The sequence below is a fragment of the Falco punctatus genome (assembly GCF_963210335.1).
Source record: "Falco punctatus genome assembly, chromosome: 4".
NCBI lineage: Eukaryota > Metazoa > Chordata > Aves > Falconiformes > Falconidae > Falco > Falco punctatus.
In genome coordinates, this window is record NC_137583.1 from 39414795 (window position 1) to 39438185 (window position 23391).

A 23391-nucleotide genomic window follows, 5' to 3' on the forward strand; every position below is an offset into this window, starting at 1 on the left:
CACATCTTTGTCATTTCAGCTGGACTTCCATCCTTTCCACTAAAGATTTAGTTCTACTAAACCATTCTTGACAAATGCCAAACACTAAAATCTCCCAAATATTTATTGTAATTTCTTTGGCCACACTATCACAAGTGCCTGAATTCCCCTTCTCAGTTGGAGAGCTATCTAGACCAGAGGTCTCCAAATCTTTCAGCCTAATAAACATCACAAAGGCTCATGAGCCCCTACTAGTAGTAAGGGAGAGATTGATTGTGCCACAAAAGGAACAAAAATGACCAGCCGTCCCCTGCTGGCTATTCTCCTCCCCTAAGAACTTGGTCTAATCCCCTCCACCCTACAGCCCTGAAAAAACAATGTGCCAAGGAAAGGGAGCAACTGCTATGCATACTGATTCCCCACCCCCCCCCAGCTTGGACATGGCTCCTGGAGGACCACTGCCAGCCAACTGTTAAAGCAGCCCCCTCTGAGATGCTGTGGTAAGGCAGAAGGATGCTTTCTGGCCCCCTGTCTTAGGAACTGCCCGAAGAAACTGTCAGGCTGGTTGCAGCTCTCCTGGGCTCGTGCAACAGCAGAGCTCTTCCTGCAACCTCTTTGGGTCTCCAAAGCCCAGTAGATAAAAAGGCTGTGGAGCCCACAGCCACTCTTGGACCCTCCCTGAGCCAGCCTGAGAAGCAACTCAGGCCCATCCAAACATTTTGGTGAGAAGGCAGAAGATGCAGAAAGGAACACATTTCTAGTTCTCTTCCAACAGTCAATGTGCTAATACAGCGTTCTTTAGGTGAGGAGGTACACACGATCACTGACAAGTCATGCAGGAGGAAAGAGCCCAAGGTACCAAGGGAAGGAGGAAGATGTGCCAGGAACATGGGGTTATGGCAGCTCTTAAAGCCACCCCTGTGTGCTCAAGCATGCCAAAGTCAACCCCGGAAGTACTGCTGTCCTAAAAGAAGCCACAGTTGAGAAGGTAACACTACAAACCTGCAAAATAAGGTTTTACTGCTGCTGACTAGCTGGGACATGCAGAACATGTGTTGCAGGGAACATAGCATGATTTTATTAGCAAACACAAAGCCATTCACGCAGAGTGGCCAAAATGGGGTGGATTGAATTAAGAGAACAATAGCAGTTCATCAGATGGCCCTTTCTTTCACATATGTCTGCAACTTACTACGCTAGCAAATACTTAAAGCAACTTGGAAATATATTTTCATCTGAAGAGCCTCACCATATTAACACATTAGATTAAAATCAAAATAATCAAGAACGTAACCTATTCCTGATGCTGTTCATTAAATGACTAAATCTAAACCATTAGCACTCAGCCAGCCTCCCCCTTTTGGAAATTCACTTGTGATCAAGCGACTATTTGCCCAACTTAGCCCAAGCCAGCACTTTGCAGCTCTGCTGAGACTAAACAGGACGGTTTTCCAGCACTGAACACAATGCTGCCTTGCTGCCTGAGCGTGTGGGTCACAGGAGAGCTGGGGACCCCCTCAAGTTGTCCAAAGGAAGATATGCTCAGGCTCAGACCAATCTGAAACAAAAAAACTAACAACCCATTGCATCAGAGGCTAATGCTAACCACGTTTCAAATTCGATCATGGATTCTAGTTCTCCAAATAACAAAACAATAGACACGAAAGAGGAAAAGTGGAAACTGCTGCTTGGGGAAGCTTGCCATGGCATGCTGGCTGGAAGTGTGCTGGGACTAAATCCTGCTGCAGCCAGGCTGGGGCTCAGCACGCCAAGGCAGCCTGCAGGAAAGGCAAGGCTGGCTTCCCCCCGTCCGAGCTGCCTGCTGGTCTGTCTGCCTCCCGCCCCGTTTCATCTCCAGCTCTCCTCGCAGCACCCCGTCGATGCACAGTATTTATGCTGCTCACTCACCCCAGGGTGGGAGGGATGAGAATAGATGAGCAGAAGAGACAGGGGACAGCGTGGAGATGGGCTTGGGAAGGACTGACTTCAAAAGTCACACAGCAGGCTCCAGCTCTTAATGTCCTTGCAACGGGCACCCCTGCAGTGACTTTAGGATCCAGAGTTGCCTCGGTCTTGTTTTACGCCTAGCCATTTTTAAGACTTCGTTCTGCTAAACAAGCAGGTAGGTGAGCAGAGATGCTGCTGCTTTAAAGCCAGCGTGAGGAACAGCCTGCCTACTGTTCATGGCTTGAGTTACAGATTTACCACAGGACACCAGTACAAATGATAAGGCAGCAGCGCCCTGGCTTAACCTTTGTCAAAGAATTCTTAATCTTCTCCAAGATTAGACTTTTGTTCTTCTTAACTGCCAGCCCAACGCGCCACCTAGACTGCAGGGGGCCAGGCCCACAAACACAAATTAATTACATCAGCTGTAATTCACACCTCTGGATCCTTTTGAAGTGACTGGTTAAGTGCTTTTGCATAAGACAGTTGGGGGAAAAAAACCCCAACTCCTAGCATATCACAGTGAAATACTGATTTCTGTAGGGGAAGGAGCACTATACAGACTAAACCCTAACATCCCAACTGGTGAATTCAAGCAGACGCGGTTTGTTTCAGTGCTGGTCTGTGTCTATTAACTGGCAGAGTCCAACCTGACACCTCTAAGACCTGCAACAGCAGCAATAAAACGGCCATAAGGTGAGCTCAGCTCATCATTTCATCAGTCTGCATCCCAGAATTCAGTCCCTTTTTCCAAGGGCTCAGAGACAGAAGAGCTTCCCAGGCGCTGCAGATGACATCCCTGCTCACCATCCAACCATGCCAAAAGGAAACAGAAGCTGCCTTGAAAGCTGGAAAATCCCTGTCCTAAGGCAAATCATAACGTTTCCCCTACACACAGCTGAGTGAGTAGGGGCCTCCAAACACCACTGCTGTGCAACCAATAAATGAGAAGTGTTTTGGTTATGGCAATCTTTGCAATATGACCTTGAGACCAGCAATGCACTGCTGCCAGCAAGTCCCTGGAGAGCGAGCTGGGCATCGCCACCTTGGCTAGCAGCGCCAGACCTGTGGGTAGACCAGGGCCAGGTAACTGCATGGTTGTTCCTGCTGCTCAGCGCCCTGCAGGGAAACCATGAAAGATTTAGTCAATCCCATGTTGGTGCTGCACAGCTTTCAAGGGAGAAGGCAAAACTCATTTTCACTGCAAAGAAATTGCAGAGCGGCTCAGTTTGCTCCAAGAAAGGCAATTCCCCATTACACAGGGTGATGGCTGCAGCAAGGAGACCCAGCCATGCCTGAGCAGTCAGCACTGACAAAGCCATGCAGATCCCAACCCTAACCCACACTGTGACAGCATCCGAAGGGGAATATCCATGCTTCAGTCCTCTCCCTGCTTCCTTCCTGCTCCTTCAACCTGGGGACTACAGACAGAAAAAAACACCAGCAACTTAATGATAGACGGGCAAAATCTTTAAAAGTATCAGATGATCACTACCCGGAGGCTGATGGGGAAGATAGCGGCCATAAGCTCATCCTGCTGGAATGGCACTTCAGAAATGCCAGTGGCTTTCTGCTTCCCAGTGACTGGGGTGGCAGTGGCAGGATGGCATGGGGGAGATAAGTTTTAGCCATTTTTGCAAGTTTAGTATTCCTACAGCGACCACATGCTGCACAAGAACAACTTGCAAGCCAATTAGAAAATTAAAAAAAAAACTCCAACATTAAGGACTAATTGCTTAAGATAAAACCACCACTTATCTCCCAAATGATTTTCCCTGACCCTTTGGTGCATGGCAGTTCTCTGAATAAAAACGCGGAGCTATTTACCCAGGGTGGGATTTTCATGAGGGCCTGTAGGTGTGTCAAGGAGAGGTCAGTAAGAAGAGAGGATTGGGGTTTTTTTTAATTTAATTATTTTGGGTTTTTTAAGGCCAACTGCTACAGTTTGGAAAAGCTAGCAAGCAAGCTTTCAGGCCCTCAGATTACTCTCCTGCTCTGCAAGAGAAGCACAAAACTGAAAATCAAACACAGGCTGAGAACAAATGTTCCAAGTTAAATACGTTAATCTATTAGATAATTGGAGTGAAAATGCTGCTCAGTGCCCCCGAAGAGGCCAGTAGAGGTTAGCAGGGGTAGACGTGGCAAAGCTGCAGAAAGGACAGTCGTCCTCCATGAACCGCTGAGGTTATGCGGTGGTGAAGCATTAAGACGTGTCAGAAAAAAAATATCCCTTCTTGAATTTGGGATTTTTAGGATAAAGCAGAGAAATGCAGCTCTCGGGCCCATCTTTAGAGACACCTCCTTGGCTTCCACCATGAAGCAGAACTACTCCTCAGCACTTACTCCCCGGAAATGCAGTTTGCATCCTGGAGCAACATCCAGGTGGGTCTTGGTGGTCTATCTCCTCCAGACCTTCCAAAACCAAGCTGCTTTTGATGGAGGGGTTTGTTTGGGATGGCGAAGTCCTCCATGTGTGCAGGGATCCTACAGCACCAAGCTGAGGCAAGGATGGTGACCACCTCTCCCCACAGACCCTGCCCGTGGACCACTGCAGCCAGAACACCACCACGATGCCGACACATCGCAAGGCCAAACTCTTTCTTTGCACAGCCTGGAAAGAATCCCAGCAATTTCAACGACGGCAGTCTCCCTGCCTGTCATCTCCTGCAGATTTTCAGCACAACTCCTCAACACTGCCAAATGCCAGCTCGATACCCCACACGAGCAAGTTATTTCAAACATTTTCAGCCCGTGTTGTTGTGTGCCGAGGTAGAGCTGGGTGTGAAGAAAGCATTCGTTGAGTTAACTCTGTTTTACTCAGCAAGTGGAACAAATTTCATCACCCCCTACAAGTCCATTCTGTTTTCTATTTATACCACAGCCATTTGGTGCAGGACTCAGGAGCAGCAGGAACAGGTGATGTAATGCACTGTACAAACAGCATTCTGTTCATACAGTGGGAAAATAAAGCGCATTCTCTTGGTTTCTTTGATCATGCTTAAAACAATCAGATTAGAAGTCACAGATAACCCAATACATACTGGAGATGAAAGGACTCTGGAGAAATAAATCACCCAAAGTTAGATATTAAGCAAGATTTCTCTCTCAACAATCAACTTATCTGCGGAGAGAGGAGGAATGACCATGTGGTTTCAAAATCCTGCCAGGCATTTTATTTATTTTTATAATACCATAAAGCTACTCCACCCACTTTTTCAGAATGAACGTTGCATTACACAACACATCAAAGGGACTTTATGGCCTAAATTAAGCAATAAAATAGTTGAGATTGTGCGTTATGCTGAAAATTGGCCTGCTCCTGGTGCTATGGGAGGTGAACACCGGCATGTTCAGAACACCTGAAGAAAGCTCGGGGCAGCATGGCCTGAGGTATCAAAGTGTGTGGCACTTGCATTTAATAGACCAAAGTGACGTTTGAGGCCTTCGGTGCTCGTTGTAACCCTCTCTTGCCCAGGGGACAGTACCAACCCAAGGCATGGCATGGGATACCGGTGCTGGCATGAAGAACAGGCACATTAATAGGATAATGGTCCTTCATGCCCGTGACCTTTAAGGTTGGTTTACAGGCAAAGCTCTGCTGGAAGCTGTGGGCTTCACGGATGTGGTTTCCCACCTTTGACAGCAAGCCATGCCTTTGGAAAAGGAGACAGGAAAATCGAGGAGAAAGATGCTGGTAGGTCTGCAGCACAGCTGCACATCCTGCCATCTGAGCAGCTCCTGCCTCTCCCACCTTGATCAAAATTACACAAAAAATGGAATAATTACAGCTCCTCTTGAAATGTTTTCTGGCTTGTCTGCATTTTTAATTGAAAAATAGCCAGATGATGGGATACCTTAAAGAGTTGGGTGTCGGTGCTAAGTGTATATTTTCTAGCTCTGCCTCGTGTCCTCACACAGAAAGGTGAGAAATGAGAGGCTATCAAGAGAGGAGAAAGTTGACAGATCCATCCTGCCAGAGCAGAGCAGGGACTAGGCAGAGTTTCCACTACAGCAGCTTAGGAGGCACACAAAAAGTCAACTTGCAATGACACATGAGCTAGCGTGTCACACCCCCCTCCCCCGACATGTGTGTGTCCTCCTCTTCCCACTCCAAAACAGGGTTTAAAAACCAACCAAACAAAAAATTAATTAATTTGGGCCCTATCATGATTTTCTGCAGCCTGACTCATTGCGTTTGATCTCCCAAGGCTGGCGAGAGGTGTTTGAGCCTGCCCTTGGAGCCCCCGGCGCTCCAGCCAAGCACCAACAATGACTAGACAGACTTCAGCGCCACTCCTTCCATCTATCAATAGAGTCACTGTTGGGTGAGCTGACTCACTGCTTTCCCTGAGAACTGTTCAGCACCAGTTCTCCATCAAAAGAGCAAAAATAAAACTAAATAATTTGATGTTTGTGGAGAGTTAGTTTAGCAAAAACAGTGTTTTTACAGTGTTTTTATTTTAAGGTTTTGTTTTTAGGAGGTTTCTCCAAAGGAAGCTGCTGCTTTCGGGTGGCAGCATTGGCCAGGAGCTCCTGGAGGACACTCTCAAGCAGCTCTTGCTTCTAAGTCATGCTCTAAAGGCACAATGAGGAGGGTATTTAAACCTACAAACTGCATGTAAGGAAAAAACATGTACACAAAAGTCCTGGAAATCCCCAGGTATGGGAGCAGAGCCATTCATAAACCAGCCTGCCTCAGCACTGCTTTTCCCAGGGCTGCAGTGCGCAGTGACAGGGCTTTTCGTTTTCCCTTTACGCCTCTTCACCCCCTTACACCGAAGGTAAAACCCCAGACTGTGTGCATCCATCTATGCTACACCTTCCTCCACCGCTCCCCACAGCTGCACTTGAGCTCAGCACAGCCAAGCCCGCTGGAGATGAAGCAGGGGTGAACACGAAGTAGGGGTGAACGTATCCAGCTTGACACTCCTATTGCTCCTGTAAAAAAACGACAACCACCCACAACTACAACGAAGAATCTCCCAGTAATGTTCAATTAAGTAATAACGTTTAATGTGCCACCAAGGACAGATGCAGCTCGGAAAGACCACGACAATGAAAGCTTCACCATGAGTGAGCATGACACGGACCAGGAGAGACACAAGTTTACAGGTAGACCTTGGGCATGCAACATATCCCCCAACCAAGTCATCCCAGCATCCCAGACATGCCCTGGTCCTACAGGAATGCCAGCATGGTTGGGTCAAGGGCAACAGAGAAGCAGCAGCAAATGGGACACAAGGACCACCAGACTGGGATATGACATGCTTTTAGTCTGCAGCAGATCCAGGTTCAGTACGGCCCAACTCTGCCTCTGCACTACATCCAGGTACCATCACACACCAATGAGAACTGGGATTCTCTGTATCTATCTGCTTCCTTCAGGCTGCTAAGGTTTAATTAACTGACTTCTCTATGGTGCTCATGAACGTCAGCCTCCACATCTTCTGATTAACTGCATTTAAGCAATTAATTCCAATTCAGCATATTCCTCCCGAAACTTCATGCAATATGTCAGAATATAGAGATGCCGCTACCTTGCTAAGAAGATGGTAGCTGTCTGAAGAGTGTTTTAGGAAAGCAGAAGCCAGAGTTCTGCACAACAGTACAAAAGCACAATATTTAAGGTTTCTGAGTCCTTTGGAGACTTTACAGGACTTTACAGAAGACCAGTCCCAGTACAAACAATTCACCTGATGCAATTACAAGTCATGGTGGAGTCCCCAAACCTACCTCAATCAGACAGACTTGATTTCCTGTTTGCGGCATTGACAGATGAAAAGCTCTACATTACAGGTAATTATACTTCACAGAGGACAACAATTAAGAAATAGCCAATTACATTTTACAAGCTCAGGATAATCAAAAGCTTCCTCAAATATCTAGAGTTGCAACAAGCACTTAGAAATGGCAACTCCCAACAAATTGCAGGTAATTTAGGGCAATTTACACAGATGACATATTTCCCTATCTGTGCTTAAAACCTTCAAACTGGGTTCTGAAAAATACTGCAGGAGTTCCTGGAATGTATCACTGCTGATTTCTAAAAATAGTGCATTGCCCATTCCCACCTTCGCTGGCTTCAGAGGCGAGATGCAAGACCTCTGGTCACCACGCTGCTAAGAGAAATTCACCACCAGGTGAACAGATTTGAGATCAGATACTTAGAAAATGGGAGGATCATAACATGCGTACCAAATCTAAAACCAACAAAAAAAATCCATTCCTTCTATTGCTGTTATTTGAAAAATATGCTCAATTTTAACACTGTATAATTTGGGTTAAGCCCGATAGTTTTTAAAGGAAGTCACCCACTTTATTTGCAGCCCAGTGCCACAGCTCCCATGCAGTCAATGCATGAGAACCAGGATCAAACAGCAAATTAAAAATCATTAAATGACTGAGAGGAAAGGAAACATACCTTTCTCATTTTTTGAAGCTTAACCTTTTAGACAGGAGACTTAAAAGCACTCCTAGAGGAGCAGAGGAGGAGAGATGGTCAAGGACATGACCTAGTGTAGATGGCTGTTGTAGTACAGAAATTTCATTCCTCACTTTTCATGCATATTTTTGGGGGGTGGGGGTAGGGGGGGAATGCTTTTCCTTGCTCATGGGGCTTGGGTTGCTGTAACTGCACTTCTACCTCAGAGCAGGGCTCTCATATTGCAATTCACAATTCTTTGCAGTGATGGCTCCTGGTCTCCTGGACACCCGTCCAGCTGTTAGTGCCATTACTTCAACTATATGAGCACAAGAATTTCTGCAGGGCTCTTTGTTGCACGAAAGCTGATGGAAGTCCTTCAGACATGCATGTGACAGAGGAGGATCTGCCTGGCACTTAATCAAGGACTAAAATCACAGAGGCATTGGTTGGGAGGGACCTCTGGAAGAGCAGAGTAGTCCAGCCTCCAGCTTGGAGCAGGACTACTGTCAACACCAGGTAAGGTGGCCGCGGCTGACATACTTACTGAGAGCAGGAGTATTTTAAGGAATTGGTGAGAGAGGTAAAAACATGATTAGCTATGGTGAGATACTGAAACAACTTTTTCTGATCTTGCATGACAGGGACCATGTGAAGAGCAAGGAGGAAGGATTAATGCAAGGAAAGCCAACAATGTGCTTCAAAGAGCCTGGGACAAGCTTTAACACACTTCTCTCCCAGAAGTGATGCCGTTTTGTCTATATGGGAAGCCAGAGGTAGGAAGAATAGTAAAATGCCAATAAGGCACTCCTCCAGGACTTGGAGGGCACTCTGACCTCCAACAGCTTCTGACAGCTCGCACCGTCAGCAAGTCCCCAGCCAACACAGGGCCACACCATCTACCCTCTCCTCTAGTCCACCTCCTGAAACCCAGACTGCTGCAGGTCACAGACTGCAGGTGATACTTCCCTGCTGCCCTCCTCTCCTTCCCTGCTATGGCACTGCCACTCTGATGCTCCCCATCTCCACGCTCACCCCAGCACGTGAGAAGGATCACTCATCCCTGAGGTCCCCACCACTGAAATCATAATCATACTCTCTGTTTCCAAATTCACAGTCAAAATGTGGTAACACAGAGGGAACGGATGCACTGAGCACTAAGATAGTAAAGGCAAAATCCAGCAGCCTAGCACAAATACGTGTCAGCTAGGGAGGGGGACTTGGTGCAGAAGGGTCCCCTGTATGAAAGGGAGAGCTGATGAAAACCTTTCTAAGGCCCAAAGGGGTTGCCTGTTTAATACAGTTTAGATCTGCAACACTAAAAGGTGACCCTGCACAGGGGGGAAAAAATTATTCTCAACTCTCTCTCCACCACAACTGCATTGGTGACAATATGGTTAGAAAGAGACCTCTCAACTGTACTCCAGGACTTTTTACTTGTCCTCTGTGCCAAAGGCAGAGTAACCCAATGTTGTAAATCCTGTTCACACTCAGCTATCACTCAGGGCTGAATATAATTCTGTTTGACAAACCTGCCTGTTTTACTAAGTTGCTAACTACACGAGTTAGATAATTTCAGGTGCCTGCTCTTACAATCCCAATTTTGCCTACTTGACATATCAAGGTGTGTACATTCAATTTAAAAAGAAAAACTACTTTTAAAATTAAAATTTTAAAGGAAGCGCATTTTTCTTCCCTGCTAATTGCCTTCTATGGCTTGGCAACACCTCTGTGGACAATAGGTGCTCCTGCCACTACTGTCCCATCTGGAACAAGAGGTTTGGCTCCACTCCCACCCTCTTTCTTCAGCTCAGGCTTCCAGGATGATTTCCAAGGCTGGGAAGTGAGAGGATTATGCTATTCCGTACCACCCGAGGCAACACACTACACCCAAGTCCACAGCCCAAGATGGGCCACCTGGGAGGGTTTCTCACATTGCTGGTGCCAAGCCACAGGTGGCAATTAATGAAGAAAAAGGGTTGCTTGTAGCTTGACTGCTGGCAATGTGGTTGATGGTTCCAGACAGAAGAACCTACGTACATGAGGTGAGAGAGCAATCCATGCAGAGCTGACTCAGGGCGTCACCATCAGGGACCAAAACCCAGATGACCTTGCTGAGTCCAAGCAACTGCCATCTCTCAAGTGCATCCTACCATAGGGGAGGCAAATCCAGTGTGCTGTACGATGCATGTACCCTCCTGAGCATGTGGAAGAGCTGTGGGTTAGGAGGACTGCAAGGCCAGCATCTTCACTATAAAATTAGTGGGATATCAGCTCACTTGCTACAGCTCCAACAAGCCTCCTTTCCCAGGCTGAGAGTGCCTAAATCAATGATACTTGCAAGGGATAGTCGGCTTTCAAGGAGGGGAGCGCAGCTCCAGCACTGCATCAAAAAAGGAAAACAGATCAACATGGGACCAGCTGACTTTTCTGCCAAGGCTGCTGCAGGATAAGAAAAGCCTCCTTGAGCTCTTGACTAAAGCTGGAGCTGCAGGCAGCAGGGCTCAGCAGGAGAGGGGCCAGAACAAGCACTGAGTTTTCTGCTTTCCTCAAATCTGCTCATCTCTTCCAGCCAAGCAGCACGACGGAGCAGTGGAGCTCAGCTGGAGAACTGTCCCAGGGACTGAGGGCACCCTGCTAATGTCTGGATCAGAGATGCTAACCGAGATGTCGGTCTCGGAGATCCTTCCCCTCCTCTCCCTGCTCTGCTGCAGTGGAGCAAAGTGAAAGGCAGCACAGGCTGCTGCAGGTGTCCGTGCCCTGCCATGCCTCTCGCTGGAAGAAAAACGCACCCTGAACCTGATGAAACTGCAAGGCCTTGGTTGCTCGGTGGTGACACCCACTGCAGTGCCGGCTGCCCTCCCGGCCACGCGGGCACGAGCCCTGCCCTGCACGGATGCTTATCTGGGCCGGTGAGTTGGGAAGAGTGCTATGTTAGCATAAAAACAACAACAACCCCGAATAATTTTCAGCCACTTCAGCTTACCGCATTTCCAACTTCTTGGCAATGACAGAAGGAGAAGCATGTGAAAAATGCACCTCTCTCAGCGCAGGCTACCTTCTCCTGAATACCGCAGGGCTGAAAATAAAAATACTGAGTTTTGCCCAGTTGGGCAGAAAGCATGAGCACCTGGAATGACACACCACGAGGAAAAGCACTGTGCCTTCCAACACCCCTGAAGTCAGCCTGCTGCATCTGAGAGGGACCATCCAAAGGAACTTCCCTCCCTTCTTCCCCAGACCACTACAATCCATACAACAGATACTGCCATAGGGATGTAATCAGGGGAGAGCAGATATAGCCCACAGCTTGGCCGTCGTGGCTGTGGGCATACAACGCTGCTCTCCAACCACTTCTCCACCGGTCCCCATCAGCATGTTTGTGTCATCCAGCTGCTACAGCCTTTGCCACCTAAAACCTACAGAGAACAAATCTGCGTGAAACTGTTATTAAAACGATGTGAGCCTCGGCACTCTGCCTATCCTAGTGCCAGCCACCGCTACGACTGATTGCACCTCACCAGTGAAAACTCTGGAGACGGAAAGGCCAGCAGAGACAAAGGTGTGCTGGGATTACCTTTGAAGGGATTTAGATCTGGAGCACTCAACACCGACAAACTGCTGAGACAGGCATTTACTCAGGTGTATAAACACCACGGACGGCAAACGCCAGCCTTGCAAGAATTCTCCTCCAAAGCTTAAGAATAAATTCAACATGTTTTTGAATAATTATGGATGAATCATTTGAAAAAAACTTTCTACGTTTTATCTTCAGTTGCTGACACCGATTGTGCAGCTGGTTTGTTTTTAGTATAATTCCATATTCCCACCTACTTGCACTCTTAGTGGGTAGCAGAGTACCTCAAGGTAGCAGAAAACCTAAAGCACAGGCTGACATTTCCTTTTGGCCTTTGAAAGTGATAGAACAGTTAACACAAAACTTAATTCATTTGAGGTGGGAGGGGGAAAGAGAGGCCGCAAGTTAATTTCCCTTAGAAGCCCGATGGTCCCCACCCAGAAACCTGCACACAAAAGAATACTGCCTTTTAAACTGGTAGGTTAGGTCTGAGACCAGAGGAAAGGTTTGTCAACCGTGACAAGCTACAGCTTGTTTAAAAGTCGACTGGAGGGTTGAAAAGTCTAATAAAACCAAAGGGCCTTCCATAACAAAGCTGCTGCCACTTAAGGAGAACTTTCACACCCATTCTAGTAGGGTTTTTTCAAACATGCAAAGGTATTTGGAGCCTCTAAAGTGAGCAAAGACACATCAAAACCCAGCAGCTAGAAACCAGAGCTGGAAAAAACTGAAGCAAGCAATAAGGAACACACTGGGAACAGTGAGTAACTAACTGCGGGAAGAGATAACAAAAATGCTGCATGACCTCCCATCACTTGGATGCCTTTCTAAAATAGACACTTCAGCCTGACCACAAGTTATTGTGCAAGAATCACTGGGTAAAGCTGCGTGACCTGTTATCTCCAGGACTAAAGGAAAGTTTTTCCCATGCCCATCTGGAAAGCTTCCTGTCTTCAAGAGGAGGAAGGTTTATGGAACATTTTTAGCAGGCTCCACCTGCTGCATCTGGGGAAGACCCAAAACCAGCACTCGGGGACAGTGGGATGCTCTGCCTTCTCAAATGCCTCCAGTTGGGATAATTTCCCCAGCCGGCAGCATGGAAATCACCCCCAGGTCACAAGCTTCACTGCATGTATCTGGAGGGGAAAACCACAGCGCTGTTTTACAACGTGACAAATCCTACGCTGCAGTGACACATCCGCACATACTTTGCTGCCCTTTTCCATCTTCTTTCAAGCTCATCTATTTTTGCCAGCATTGGCCCATCTTGAAGAAAAGAGGGTCAAGCGACCCTTTCCAAAGCAGCTTCTCCCAAGAGAGGAAAACAAAGTTTCTCTGAACATGCCGATGTTCGAAGACGCATTAAATATAAATACTTCCACAACAAAGGTGGTGGCTTCTGCCATTTTTTTCCTGCCAGAGCCATGCACCAAGCAACAAAGGACTTGGGGTGATGGTCTTCGTCCAGCGCTAGCAGGTCAGCAGAAGACACATGCTGCACACACCTGAGGCTGCCAGCGTACCCAACAGCTTTCTTCTGCAGCTTTGCTGAAGAAGGAACATTTTTCATTTCCTAAGAAATAAACGTTATGACAGTCACATGGACTGAATTAAAAGTACAAAGACAAGGCTTCTTAGCCAAAGACCCCAACTTTTTATTAAAAAAAATAAAAAATACATGCCCTGTGGAAATCCAATCTAGGGAGGGCCATAAGGAGAGCAAGAAGGTTCCAAGGTCACGTTTTAAAATCTTTTGAAGGAGGAATGAAGCCAACGTCCGAAGGAGGCATTCTGTGCTACAATCTGTACAGCTTCCCTTTCTTCAGCACACTGCAAACGTTACAGTGCAAGAACTTGCTGTCTTTGCTCGGGCACTCTTATTTATATACAATAAAGCCCTTGTGCAGGAGATCAAGGCTGTATTTCATTGATTTGACACGATGGTTAACCCGTGAACTTTGCCCCTGCTAATAGAATAATTTCTATTTGTTGATTCCTCTTTTGGGATCCTCGAGGGTAACAGTCGCTTCATCCCAGCTCTCATTTACATGTCTGGTGCCAAATGGTTTTACAGCTCTTGCTTCTGTGGGGCAGAGCCAGGACAAAGTTAATTAAGCCCAGTAGGTTACAGTGGGATACAGAGTCCCCACACCTCTCTCCCTGAATCCTACCTGCAATTCCCAGGAGCTCTCCTGTGACTCAGCTCTGATTTGTACTTAGCTTGTGAAAGCTTGGAGAGGTCCTCAGCTACCAAACAATCAATCCCACATGAATACATGTGCTGGCTGGTGGTCCCAAAGTAACCGCCTGGACCAGGCTGGCAGCAGTGGTAGAACAAGAAAGCCCCTTCTTCCCGAAAAATCTCGCCCAGTCCAAAACACTGATTGCCAGCCAAGAAAAAGTCCAAAATTTCTGATTGAAAAGGATGAATCTGTTGAACACAACAGGCATGGTATTCCAGCAGAACTAACCCACCCTAAACATGGACTGCTACAAAAATGGCAATCCCACTTCCCCACTCCTACTGCTCTCCTCCTTCCAGCACCAGCATTTCTCTGAACACACACACTGGAGATAAACAATAAACTAAACCTCCAGAAAAAAGGAAGATGAAAATGGAGAGAGGGAGAGGACTGAGACTCTCTGTCTACAACACGGCAGGGAATATATGGAGGTTGGAGGGATGAAGGAAGAATAAACCCCAGTAGTTTCTGGTCATTAGCTCTGGAGGTAGGTCCAGGGACTAACATGAGGTCCTGGTGCTAACCAGTAGGTCTCACTGGTTTCAAGCATTTTCAAGCAGGTTTTTTCCTCCATAGTTTTCCCTCCCACTGCTATTTTTCATCAGGACAGATGAACATTATTCATCTATTAGCTATGTAGATAAGCTAAACACCTTTAAAAAGCTGGTACTTTAGGGACAGGTTGTATCTGGGGGGTCACAGGACCAAAAAATTCCAGGTCTTACCACAAAAGTGTACTCTGGAGTTTTCAAAGGTAAAATCCAATTTCCAGTTGGGTTTTATAGAACTTGGATAATGTGACTTAAAACTGCAACAGTTCTACTTAAATTCATCACTGCCTTACAACAGTGAAGTTTCGAGACCAAGGCTGCAAGTAACAATGGTTTTGCTTTTGCATGCAAGCATGACCTACAATTTAACTTCTGAGTGTGACTTTAGGCAAAGCTCTGGCACATGGCAGAGGGGAGCGAGAAGATGCGTGTCTCCAGAAGAGTCAGACCTTTCCTCAAGTGCCCAGAGCCCAGTATTCAGGGCCACACCAGTGAAAGGGCAGCTTTGCCCCCAATGAGCAGAGGTGGGGACTGCAGACCCCAAAGCAGCTGACATCTTAGCCTTGTGCATACTGCAGTGGCAGGAAAAAAATGAGCCCTTTAACAAACAAATCACCCCAAAAGCAGCTGACCACTGCGGGATGGTGTGCTTCCAAGAGCCGCACCTTCTTTGCAGAGTCTGAAGCTGCACTTCCAACTGAAGCAGGCAGTAATTAGCTAATTACTGGCACTAGGATGCATGGTGTTCAACCCATTTTATATCTGGTATGCTCAAAAGCATAGCTCTCTTCCAGTGTCGTTCCACTTCCAAATCACCCCCACTAACCGAGCAGCAGAGCTATGACTTCCCATTGCCATGGAAGAGGTTGATAACAAAGCCCTAAGGACAACCAGCCTGACCCATGCCGGGCTGGCACACCGGCTGCTCCATGCTGCCTGGCGAGGCTGGGCAGAGCAAGCCCCTGCTCTCAACCAAGTGTCAGAGCTTTTCAGAAAGATGCTCAGAATTATATTCGCCAGCAATTTGACTTTTTAATCATTTCAATTACTGTGACTAAAACCCTTCAATTGGAACAAAACCAGGGAAAAATAACCCTTCTCCTTCTGAAACAGCCTGCCTAGCTTAACAGACCATACCAAATTGTGAAGGTTTTTGCTTTTGTGGTCTTCACATATTTCATTTAATGCAGATAATTAACCTCAGTTTCTAATTTCAAATCCTGCACATAAGGAAGCAAAGTGATTGAATATATTCACTGACAGACGGAAAATTAAAATATTACTACAGCTTCTGCATGCAGCTCAAAAGACAGGGCCTTGCAAAAGATCCTCCTTCTTTTATTTGACTGATTAACAGTAATTTGCTTAATGGATTTAAGGATGAGCCTAATAATCCAATGATATTTCCAAGAACTTATTTAGGATATCAGCACCTCCTTTCTGAGGTTTTGGTGTTTTATTTTTAAACACAGCGATTTTCCACACTACACATAAAGCTACTTCTGAAACCAGATTTCTCCACTGATCCTAATAAAATCAGGTCCACGATCTGTTTTAAATGGATGGTGATTGCATGACTGGCCTTGCACTATGCAGCCACAGTGCTGCAACTTGTTGGAGCACCTTCTGAAGCCCCAAACCGAGTGATGACCCATGATGGCAGCGTGCTCTAGCACGAGAGGACTACTCGCACACCTTGGGAATGTGGGGAAGTCAACAGCTCCACCCTAACACCAGGCCAGCATGTGCTCCCCCAGCACCCCCCACACCCTTCTCAGTCCCTTTTCTACCAGGAAAGCCTGGCATAACAGGATTTCACAGTCTGTCTCAATAGTTAATAAATCCAGCATCTAACAGACTATTAAAGGAAAACATCCAAGAGGCAGTCATTTTTAAAACGTCCAATAGTAACTTAATTATTCAAGGGATTAGCCCATTATAGCGACAACAAAGAAACTCTTAAAACATAAAGCCAAGTTGAACGGCAGATCAAAACCAAGGTGTACGCAGCCTGTGGCCTGCCTCCTGGGTATGCTTCAGCGTCCTGGGATCAGTTCAGCTCCTGTTCAGCCTTTTAGCACCCAATTCTTTCTGAAACCAGGCAGAACCCAAACCAGCCCGACTTCCAACCTGGTTCTCAAAATACGGCATTTCATGATTTATGTCATCATTATCAGTGCACATCAAAACAGGACCATTGCCAACACGGGACCAGCCGGGCCATGGCACTAACCCAGCCGCGAAGCCCTCCAGGGACTGGGATCCCCTCTGCTTTGGTGACCTGTTCCTGGGCTGCATCGTGTCCCCCTGCCATGTCCAACCTCAACCTCCTCGGCACCAAACAGAGGGTAATATAACTCCCCTTTTGTGCTTTTACCAGAAGTGATTCTGTAACCCAAATAAAACTCAATCACAACAAACTAAGGTAGCTGTTTGCTGGAGGAGGGAAGAAAACGCTATTAATCTATCAAAAGAGAGTGCTAAAAGCTTAACTACCTGTCTTTAAAAAGAAGCCAAAGCACTGATCCATAACCAAACAACAAATACACCACTTCTTCATCTTGATTTGTGTAGAGGCAAAGCTATGGGCACAAAAGGTATTCTTCTTCAAATAAAATCCATTCTAGAACTTGGCAACCACAAGCGTAAATAGTTTACACTGTTAATGTAAGCATTTCCATGCAGAAGTTTCATCAGCTTAACAATGTATTTAAAAAAGCTGGCGTAACTTCTGTGCAGAAACACCATCAGTCTTTGTCTTGTGTATCTTAGAGCGCTCCAGTCACTAAATTACCACTTCACGCTATTAGCATCAGACCCCACCTCCCCGTTAGGCCAACTTCTCTCAAGAACAATGCAGAACCAAAACTATTCTTCTGTAACTTATTTTCTTTAAAATTGGAAAGAGCCACTGCTCTACACAGACTCCAAACAGAGCTGCATTGATTACAAGTGATGTTATGGGCCCAGCAATTTTAATTCAAGCTAAGCATCTAAAACTTTTCTTTCTGCCTTTACATATGGGTATAACATTCAGTAGCTGCTTTCTTCGAGCAAACAAGCTCTCATGAAGCTGCCATAGCCCAAATCCAAGATGCAAATGCTGTCCCCTCCAGTTAAAAGAAGCATTAGTAAGGCAGTACCATATGCCTTATACTTTATGAACACAGACTGCTCCCGCATCAGCATTTGTGATTTTGTATCCCCAGTTTTCCACTCGTTTGGTACAATTAACACCGATTCCTTCACCACACAGTCTTGAGTCAGAAGTGTGCAATTTAATTACAAATGAAGCAGCAAACCTCAAAATCAGGTCTGCCAGCTAAATTTCACCTTCCTTCTGATGCAGGCCCAGCTTCTGACCGCTGGACCATTTACCTAAGCAATGGTGAGATCCTGCATCTTCCCCGAACCAGCCTACAGCGTTCCTCTCCACGCCACAGTTCATCACTGCATCATCTCAGACCAGACATTGTCACATCCCTCTAAAGCTCCTTCAGCTTTGCTCCCCTTGCTTTCTCTGCATACCCTGTTATCAAGAAGTGCTGGTTGTATGTTTTGGGGAGAGCTGCCCTTGCGTGCGTCCACAGAGACTGCCAGTATGTGGGCACAACCATAAAGACTCTCCTGGTGATTTCTGCTGGCCCCAGTGCAGACCCACATCACCCATCCTTTTCATTTGAACCACCAACACTTGTGAAACACCACGAGCTTAGTCAGCTCAGCACTGTGGAAATTAAAGCTTGGATCATGTAGCCAGCTTCCTTTAAAAAAACAAACCCATGTGTATATCAAAGCCTCCACCCGTGAGAAATTCCTCTACCCATGCCTGCAGCTCCACTGCAACACTACTCAATCTCCAACAACTTGAGACTTCACCCACCACAATGTGTCCTCTCATCACCATCCTCCAGGTTTCCTTTTCAACACACTGTGCACTTCACGACGCTGGTCAAAACCTAAAACAACTGGCAGAACTAACCCAAAGCTCCCAGCTTGCTTGGCTTTCAGAAGAGACAAAGGCAGAGCTGCTCACAGGTAACACCATATATTCTTCTCACTTCCCACCATAGGAAGAAAGCAAAGGCAACGGCTGCAAGTACTGCTCTCCAGTGCCTTGCGAGTGGGAGGGGAGCCCCTTCCGACGCAGAGCTAGAGACAGCAGAAGAAACCCACCCTGACAAAAGATTTCATCACCAATCATCAAATTCCCAACTTTTTAAGATGTGTGCATTTTCCCGGAGTGCTCAAAAACCAAGTTGCAGGACGGTTCTCAGGCACAGGTTTAATTTCTGCTTTTCAGATCTGAGGAACGCCATCCCAGTGTGTCAGAAGAAGGTTAATGAACGATTTAGCCGCCCTCACAACCATGTTAGTGTCACTTTCGGAAGCTGCGAGTTAATGCCCGAGATCTTCAGGGGTTACCCTCTTTGAAGTTCACTGATCCATAACCAATGTCCAATTAATTTGCAGGAGCCTAACTATAATGACTATTGGCCTTTTCCTACGCATACAAAAACACAGTGGGCAACAGCAATGGTTTTTTGGCTTCAGGATATTCTCAAATACGTATGCACATTTGCACACCTTCAAAATATCCAATGCTAATAATGGGTTGTCTTCTGCTGTTTCAGGAATTTTTTACGTTTGCTCTCCCAAAAGCAGAGCTACCGCAAGATTTATGAACTTTCTGCTGAAAAAAATTTGGAGCTGATTCAAGATGCTCATTTGCTAACAGAGAAATACTTCTACTGCATTTGCTCAGATTCCTCTTTATTTAGGGTTTCCATGGAAGCCAAGGAATAGAAGTTCAATCTTGGGAAGATTAAACAGGCCCTCAGATATAATGCAAAACAGCTTATTTCAACATTCCCTCAAGAACAGAAATGAGAAATTCTTCCACACATATGCAAAAAAAAAAAAAAAAAAAAAAAAAAAAAGGTTTGTGGAAATTTTCAAAATAAATTGGGACCCAGCCTTTCAAATGCTGCATGCAGCTATCGCTTCTTGCGGCAAGCAGCTCCACCAGCTTCCTGCACAGCTACTCAGGTAAAAAAGGACACAGACAAAAAAGTCTGCAGGATAAAGATGCTACAGCTAAAAAACTGGCTTATTCAAGACAGCTATTGCTATATGACATCCGGGAAGTAAGTTAATTCAACCACAAGGTCTTGCACAAAGAGGAACAATCACCTCATAAATTAGTATCTCAGCAGATTTTTTTAGAATAAAAAATGCAGAGATTACGCAGTTCAGCAGCATCTTCCATGGCAATGCTCTGGGCGCTACTAGAGCTGACATACCAACATTGAAAAAATGAAATAAATCACTTATCTTCAGTTACTCCAGGCTGAGAAATGACTCCTGCTCTGGTGAGAACAGTAAACGTTTCCATGCCTCCCTACCCCACAGGTCAACAGAGCGTCAGCAGCCACAATGACAGGCTGTTGGACACTACAAATTAATAGCAATGCATTTTTTCTGACCTCCATCCCCCAGGTAAAGGTTTATTTCATGTTGTTCCAATCTGGTATGAAAATGCCCAAGACAGAGGAAACTATACTCCAAAGTGCTTCTATTTCACAGCACATTTCTTAAGCCATTTTAAAATCTGGCACAGATCTATTCAGATTCTGGGTAAATGCATTTTTTTCTGAAGCTGGAGGTGAGAAGCGCAGTGTTGCACAAAGGTTTTTGCTACCTGCTCTAGCATGGAAATAAACACAGCTGAACCTCAAATAAGCTATTCTCAATCTTAAAGCCATTATCCCTTAAATAAAAAGATACTTAAATCATACTTTTCTAATCCTTTGCTTATGGTGAGTACCCAACAGCTCAGTGAAAATGCACTTCAAGAAACATTCAAGGTTTTTATTAACTCCATGGGAAAGTCCCAAGACACTGGGATATTTTTTTTCTGACTCCTGATTAAAACAGTGGGAGTCTGCGTGAATTCCCCTTCCCCCCCCCCTCCCCGCAAGAGTTTCACATGCAACATCCCCTCCTCAAAATCTGTAAGAAAACAAGAATCAAACCGAAAACATTTCGCCAGCTGAAAGGCGCCGAGACCTTGCGCGGGGCGGGATGCGTTTCCAGCTGCCAGCCTAAAGGGACGGCCGAGGGAGATTAAACACAGAAATGCTTTTCATAAGGCAGGCGGCTTTGAAGAGGACAGTTCAGCTACTTCATTTCGTAATCTTCACAAAGCGTCAGATTTTAGCCTAAGCAGGTCTTAAAACAAGGAGATTTTATTTAAAAAAAAAAAAAAGAGAAAGAAAAAAAAAAGGTAGGAATGTGTTCTGGCCGGGTTCTGTTGATTCAGCAAGGGTTAGACACACACACGCTTATTGATCCCAGAGAGCTCCCTGCTAAGTTAATTGTCTGGAATTTTAACTGAGCTCTCAGCAAGTTTCAAAATCCATGTTGGCTGGAAGTGGGTGGGGGACCCAGAAAAAAAACAGGCTCCAAAACTGTGCAACTCCTTCAGTTAAAAAACCCAGCAATTACTTTGATGAGGGGAAAAGCTGCAGCTGGGAATGGTTTTAACTGGATTCGGTGATTCTGGTTCTGAAACTGCTAGAATTCAGTGCTGGGAAGCTCACGTGCAAAGCAATACCATTATTGGGGAGCACTGTGAGCCCCATTTCACTCACACAAACATTACCAAGGTGACAGTATCTCCTGCAAGCTTTCTGCAGCTTCTAGTTGTGGCTCATCACAACAGTTTCCCAGTGCATTTATACAGAGAAGTTTTACCACCAGCTGTACTTGCCCGCGCTACAGTAACTGAAGGCTGCCCTTCTGCTGATGTGGGCTACTGCCAACCCAAACTGCAGCTTGCTCAACTGCTCGCCACGGCTCTGCACTGCCCACCAAGCCCTGCCTGCCTCCAGACCACGTCCAGCAGCAGTTTCCCCAGGTGAGGAGCGTGCTGCAGGGATGATTCATGCCAATCAGGAATGGCCAAAGACGCCCTTAAAATAAGCTGCGACTACTTTCAAATAAAGTTCTGCATTCCACCAAAGCACCCGCGCAATGCCATCCTGTACCAATGTGGATGCTCCTTGCCCCCCAAGGTCCTCCAAGGCCTCCCATCACTCCCGTGCCCATCCCATCCCTGATCCCTTCCCCGGAGGCACCCCGCGGAAGGGATGCTGCCCTGGTGCTCACCTACCTGAACTCCCTGCCCTCGCTGTAGCGGCGAGCTGAGGCAGCGCGCTGGGTGGCCGTCTCCAGAAGCAGCTTCTGCGTGAGCCTGCTGGAAGGTGCCGAGTCCCTGCTGGCCTCAGGCTCAGCCTCTTGGTCACACTTCCACTCCTCGTCCTCATTCAGAGTTGGCAGATACCCAGGTAGCCCTTTACCTGTCCCAGACCCTGAGCTTGGATCGCTATAAATTTTTGGACTTTCCCCACCTGTCCTCGTGTATTCCAAATAAATATCCGACTTAAGGAACAAAGGGTAGGTATTGTCTTCTATCATGCACTGAATCTCCGTTTGGGCCTGGTCAAACATGTCAGGGTCAATCTGCAGTTTCATGACACAGTCTTTGATGAAGCTTTTTGTGGCCGGTTTGATCTGCCGGGACACAATGCCGTTGTTGTCGAGGATGTATTTTTTGTAAATGGCTTTTGCCAGCTTGAGTCTTTTTTCCTCGTTAGACGCACATGGCTCCAGCTTTCTGAAGCCGCTGCAGGCAAACCAGAAGTCCAGCAGATCCGCGCAGTCCTCCTGTTTCAGGAAAGTCCTGAAGAGGTTGATACCATCTTGATCATCCAGCAAAGAGTGCAGCGACTCAGCCCACTTCAGGTAGGGTGGAGTTGGCGAAGCACTCCCCTCAGGCTCATACCCCAAATCCAAATCAGAGCGCCTTGGTGTTGCCGTGGACATCTCATTTCTAACCACATCGCTTTTACCGGAGTAGAAACCGTGGCTAAGTGGCCTTGGATCTGTGGACACAAGTTCCCCCTCCTCACCAGGAACCGGTGGCCTCGGAGCATCTTCAGTGAAGCTTCCTCCAAGGTCCAAGGGGAAGCCTTTCCCCTGGATATTCATCTTTCTGGTCCTTGCTTGTGCAGGAACAGTGGGGGATGAGTTCAAATCTCAAATCACCAATATTTGTAGCTCCAAGGTGAACAAGTTTGCTGGGCTGAAACAGACAAGAAAAAAATAAGCAAGTATCACTGTAAATAAACACTCTAAGATTACACTAACTTTGTTCTGTGTCATTACTGTATTAACACCTCTTTTTCAGCAGAACCAATGGCAAAGTGGTTGGTGGCTTCACAGCATGCAAAACCAGGCTCAAATCCTTTAAAAATGACAGTTACAGAATATCCCAAAACTTTACATCCAGCATTTGGCATCATGGATACGGCTGGTGCTACCCTATAACAGCCGCCAATTTCCCAATGCCAGTGGTTTTACAGGACCCTGGGATTTGGCAGTCCCCACATCCAACAGATCTACACTCAGGTACCACACGGTGCCACAGGACACATGCCACCTCTGCACTGCCACTAATTCCTCTGCACAGCCTACCTGGACAGCACACATACCAGATCATACTAAGGCAGCATGTTTTTATCGGGCTATGGGTCTAGGAAATTCTCATCCCCAAATAGGAATTTAAGGCTTGTGAAAAATATTTTCAAAGAATATCCAGTTAGTCCTGAA

The 23391-nt window shown here is 46.4% G+C and overlaps 1 protein-coding gene across 2 annotated transcripts in view; it reads right to left on the reverse strand.

Moving 5' to 3' along the window:
• Window positions 1–23391, reverse strand: part of AXIN1 (axin 1) — a 75183-nt gene that overhangs the window by 50207 nt on the left and 1585 nt on the right. For both annotated transcript variants that reach the window (XM_080384524.1, XM_080384523.1), the window contains exon 2: window positions 21893–22864. In XM_080384524.1, coding sequence (XP_080240650.1) covers window positions 21893–22770 — 878 coding nt within the window. In that variant the 5' untranslated portion in view covers window positions 22771–22864. The remainder of the gene's footprint in view (window positions 1–21892; window positions 22865–23391) is intronic.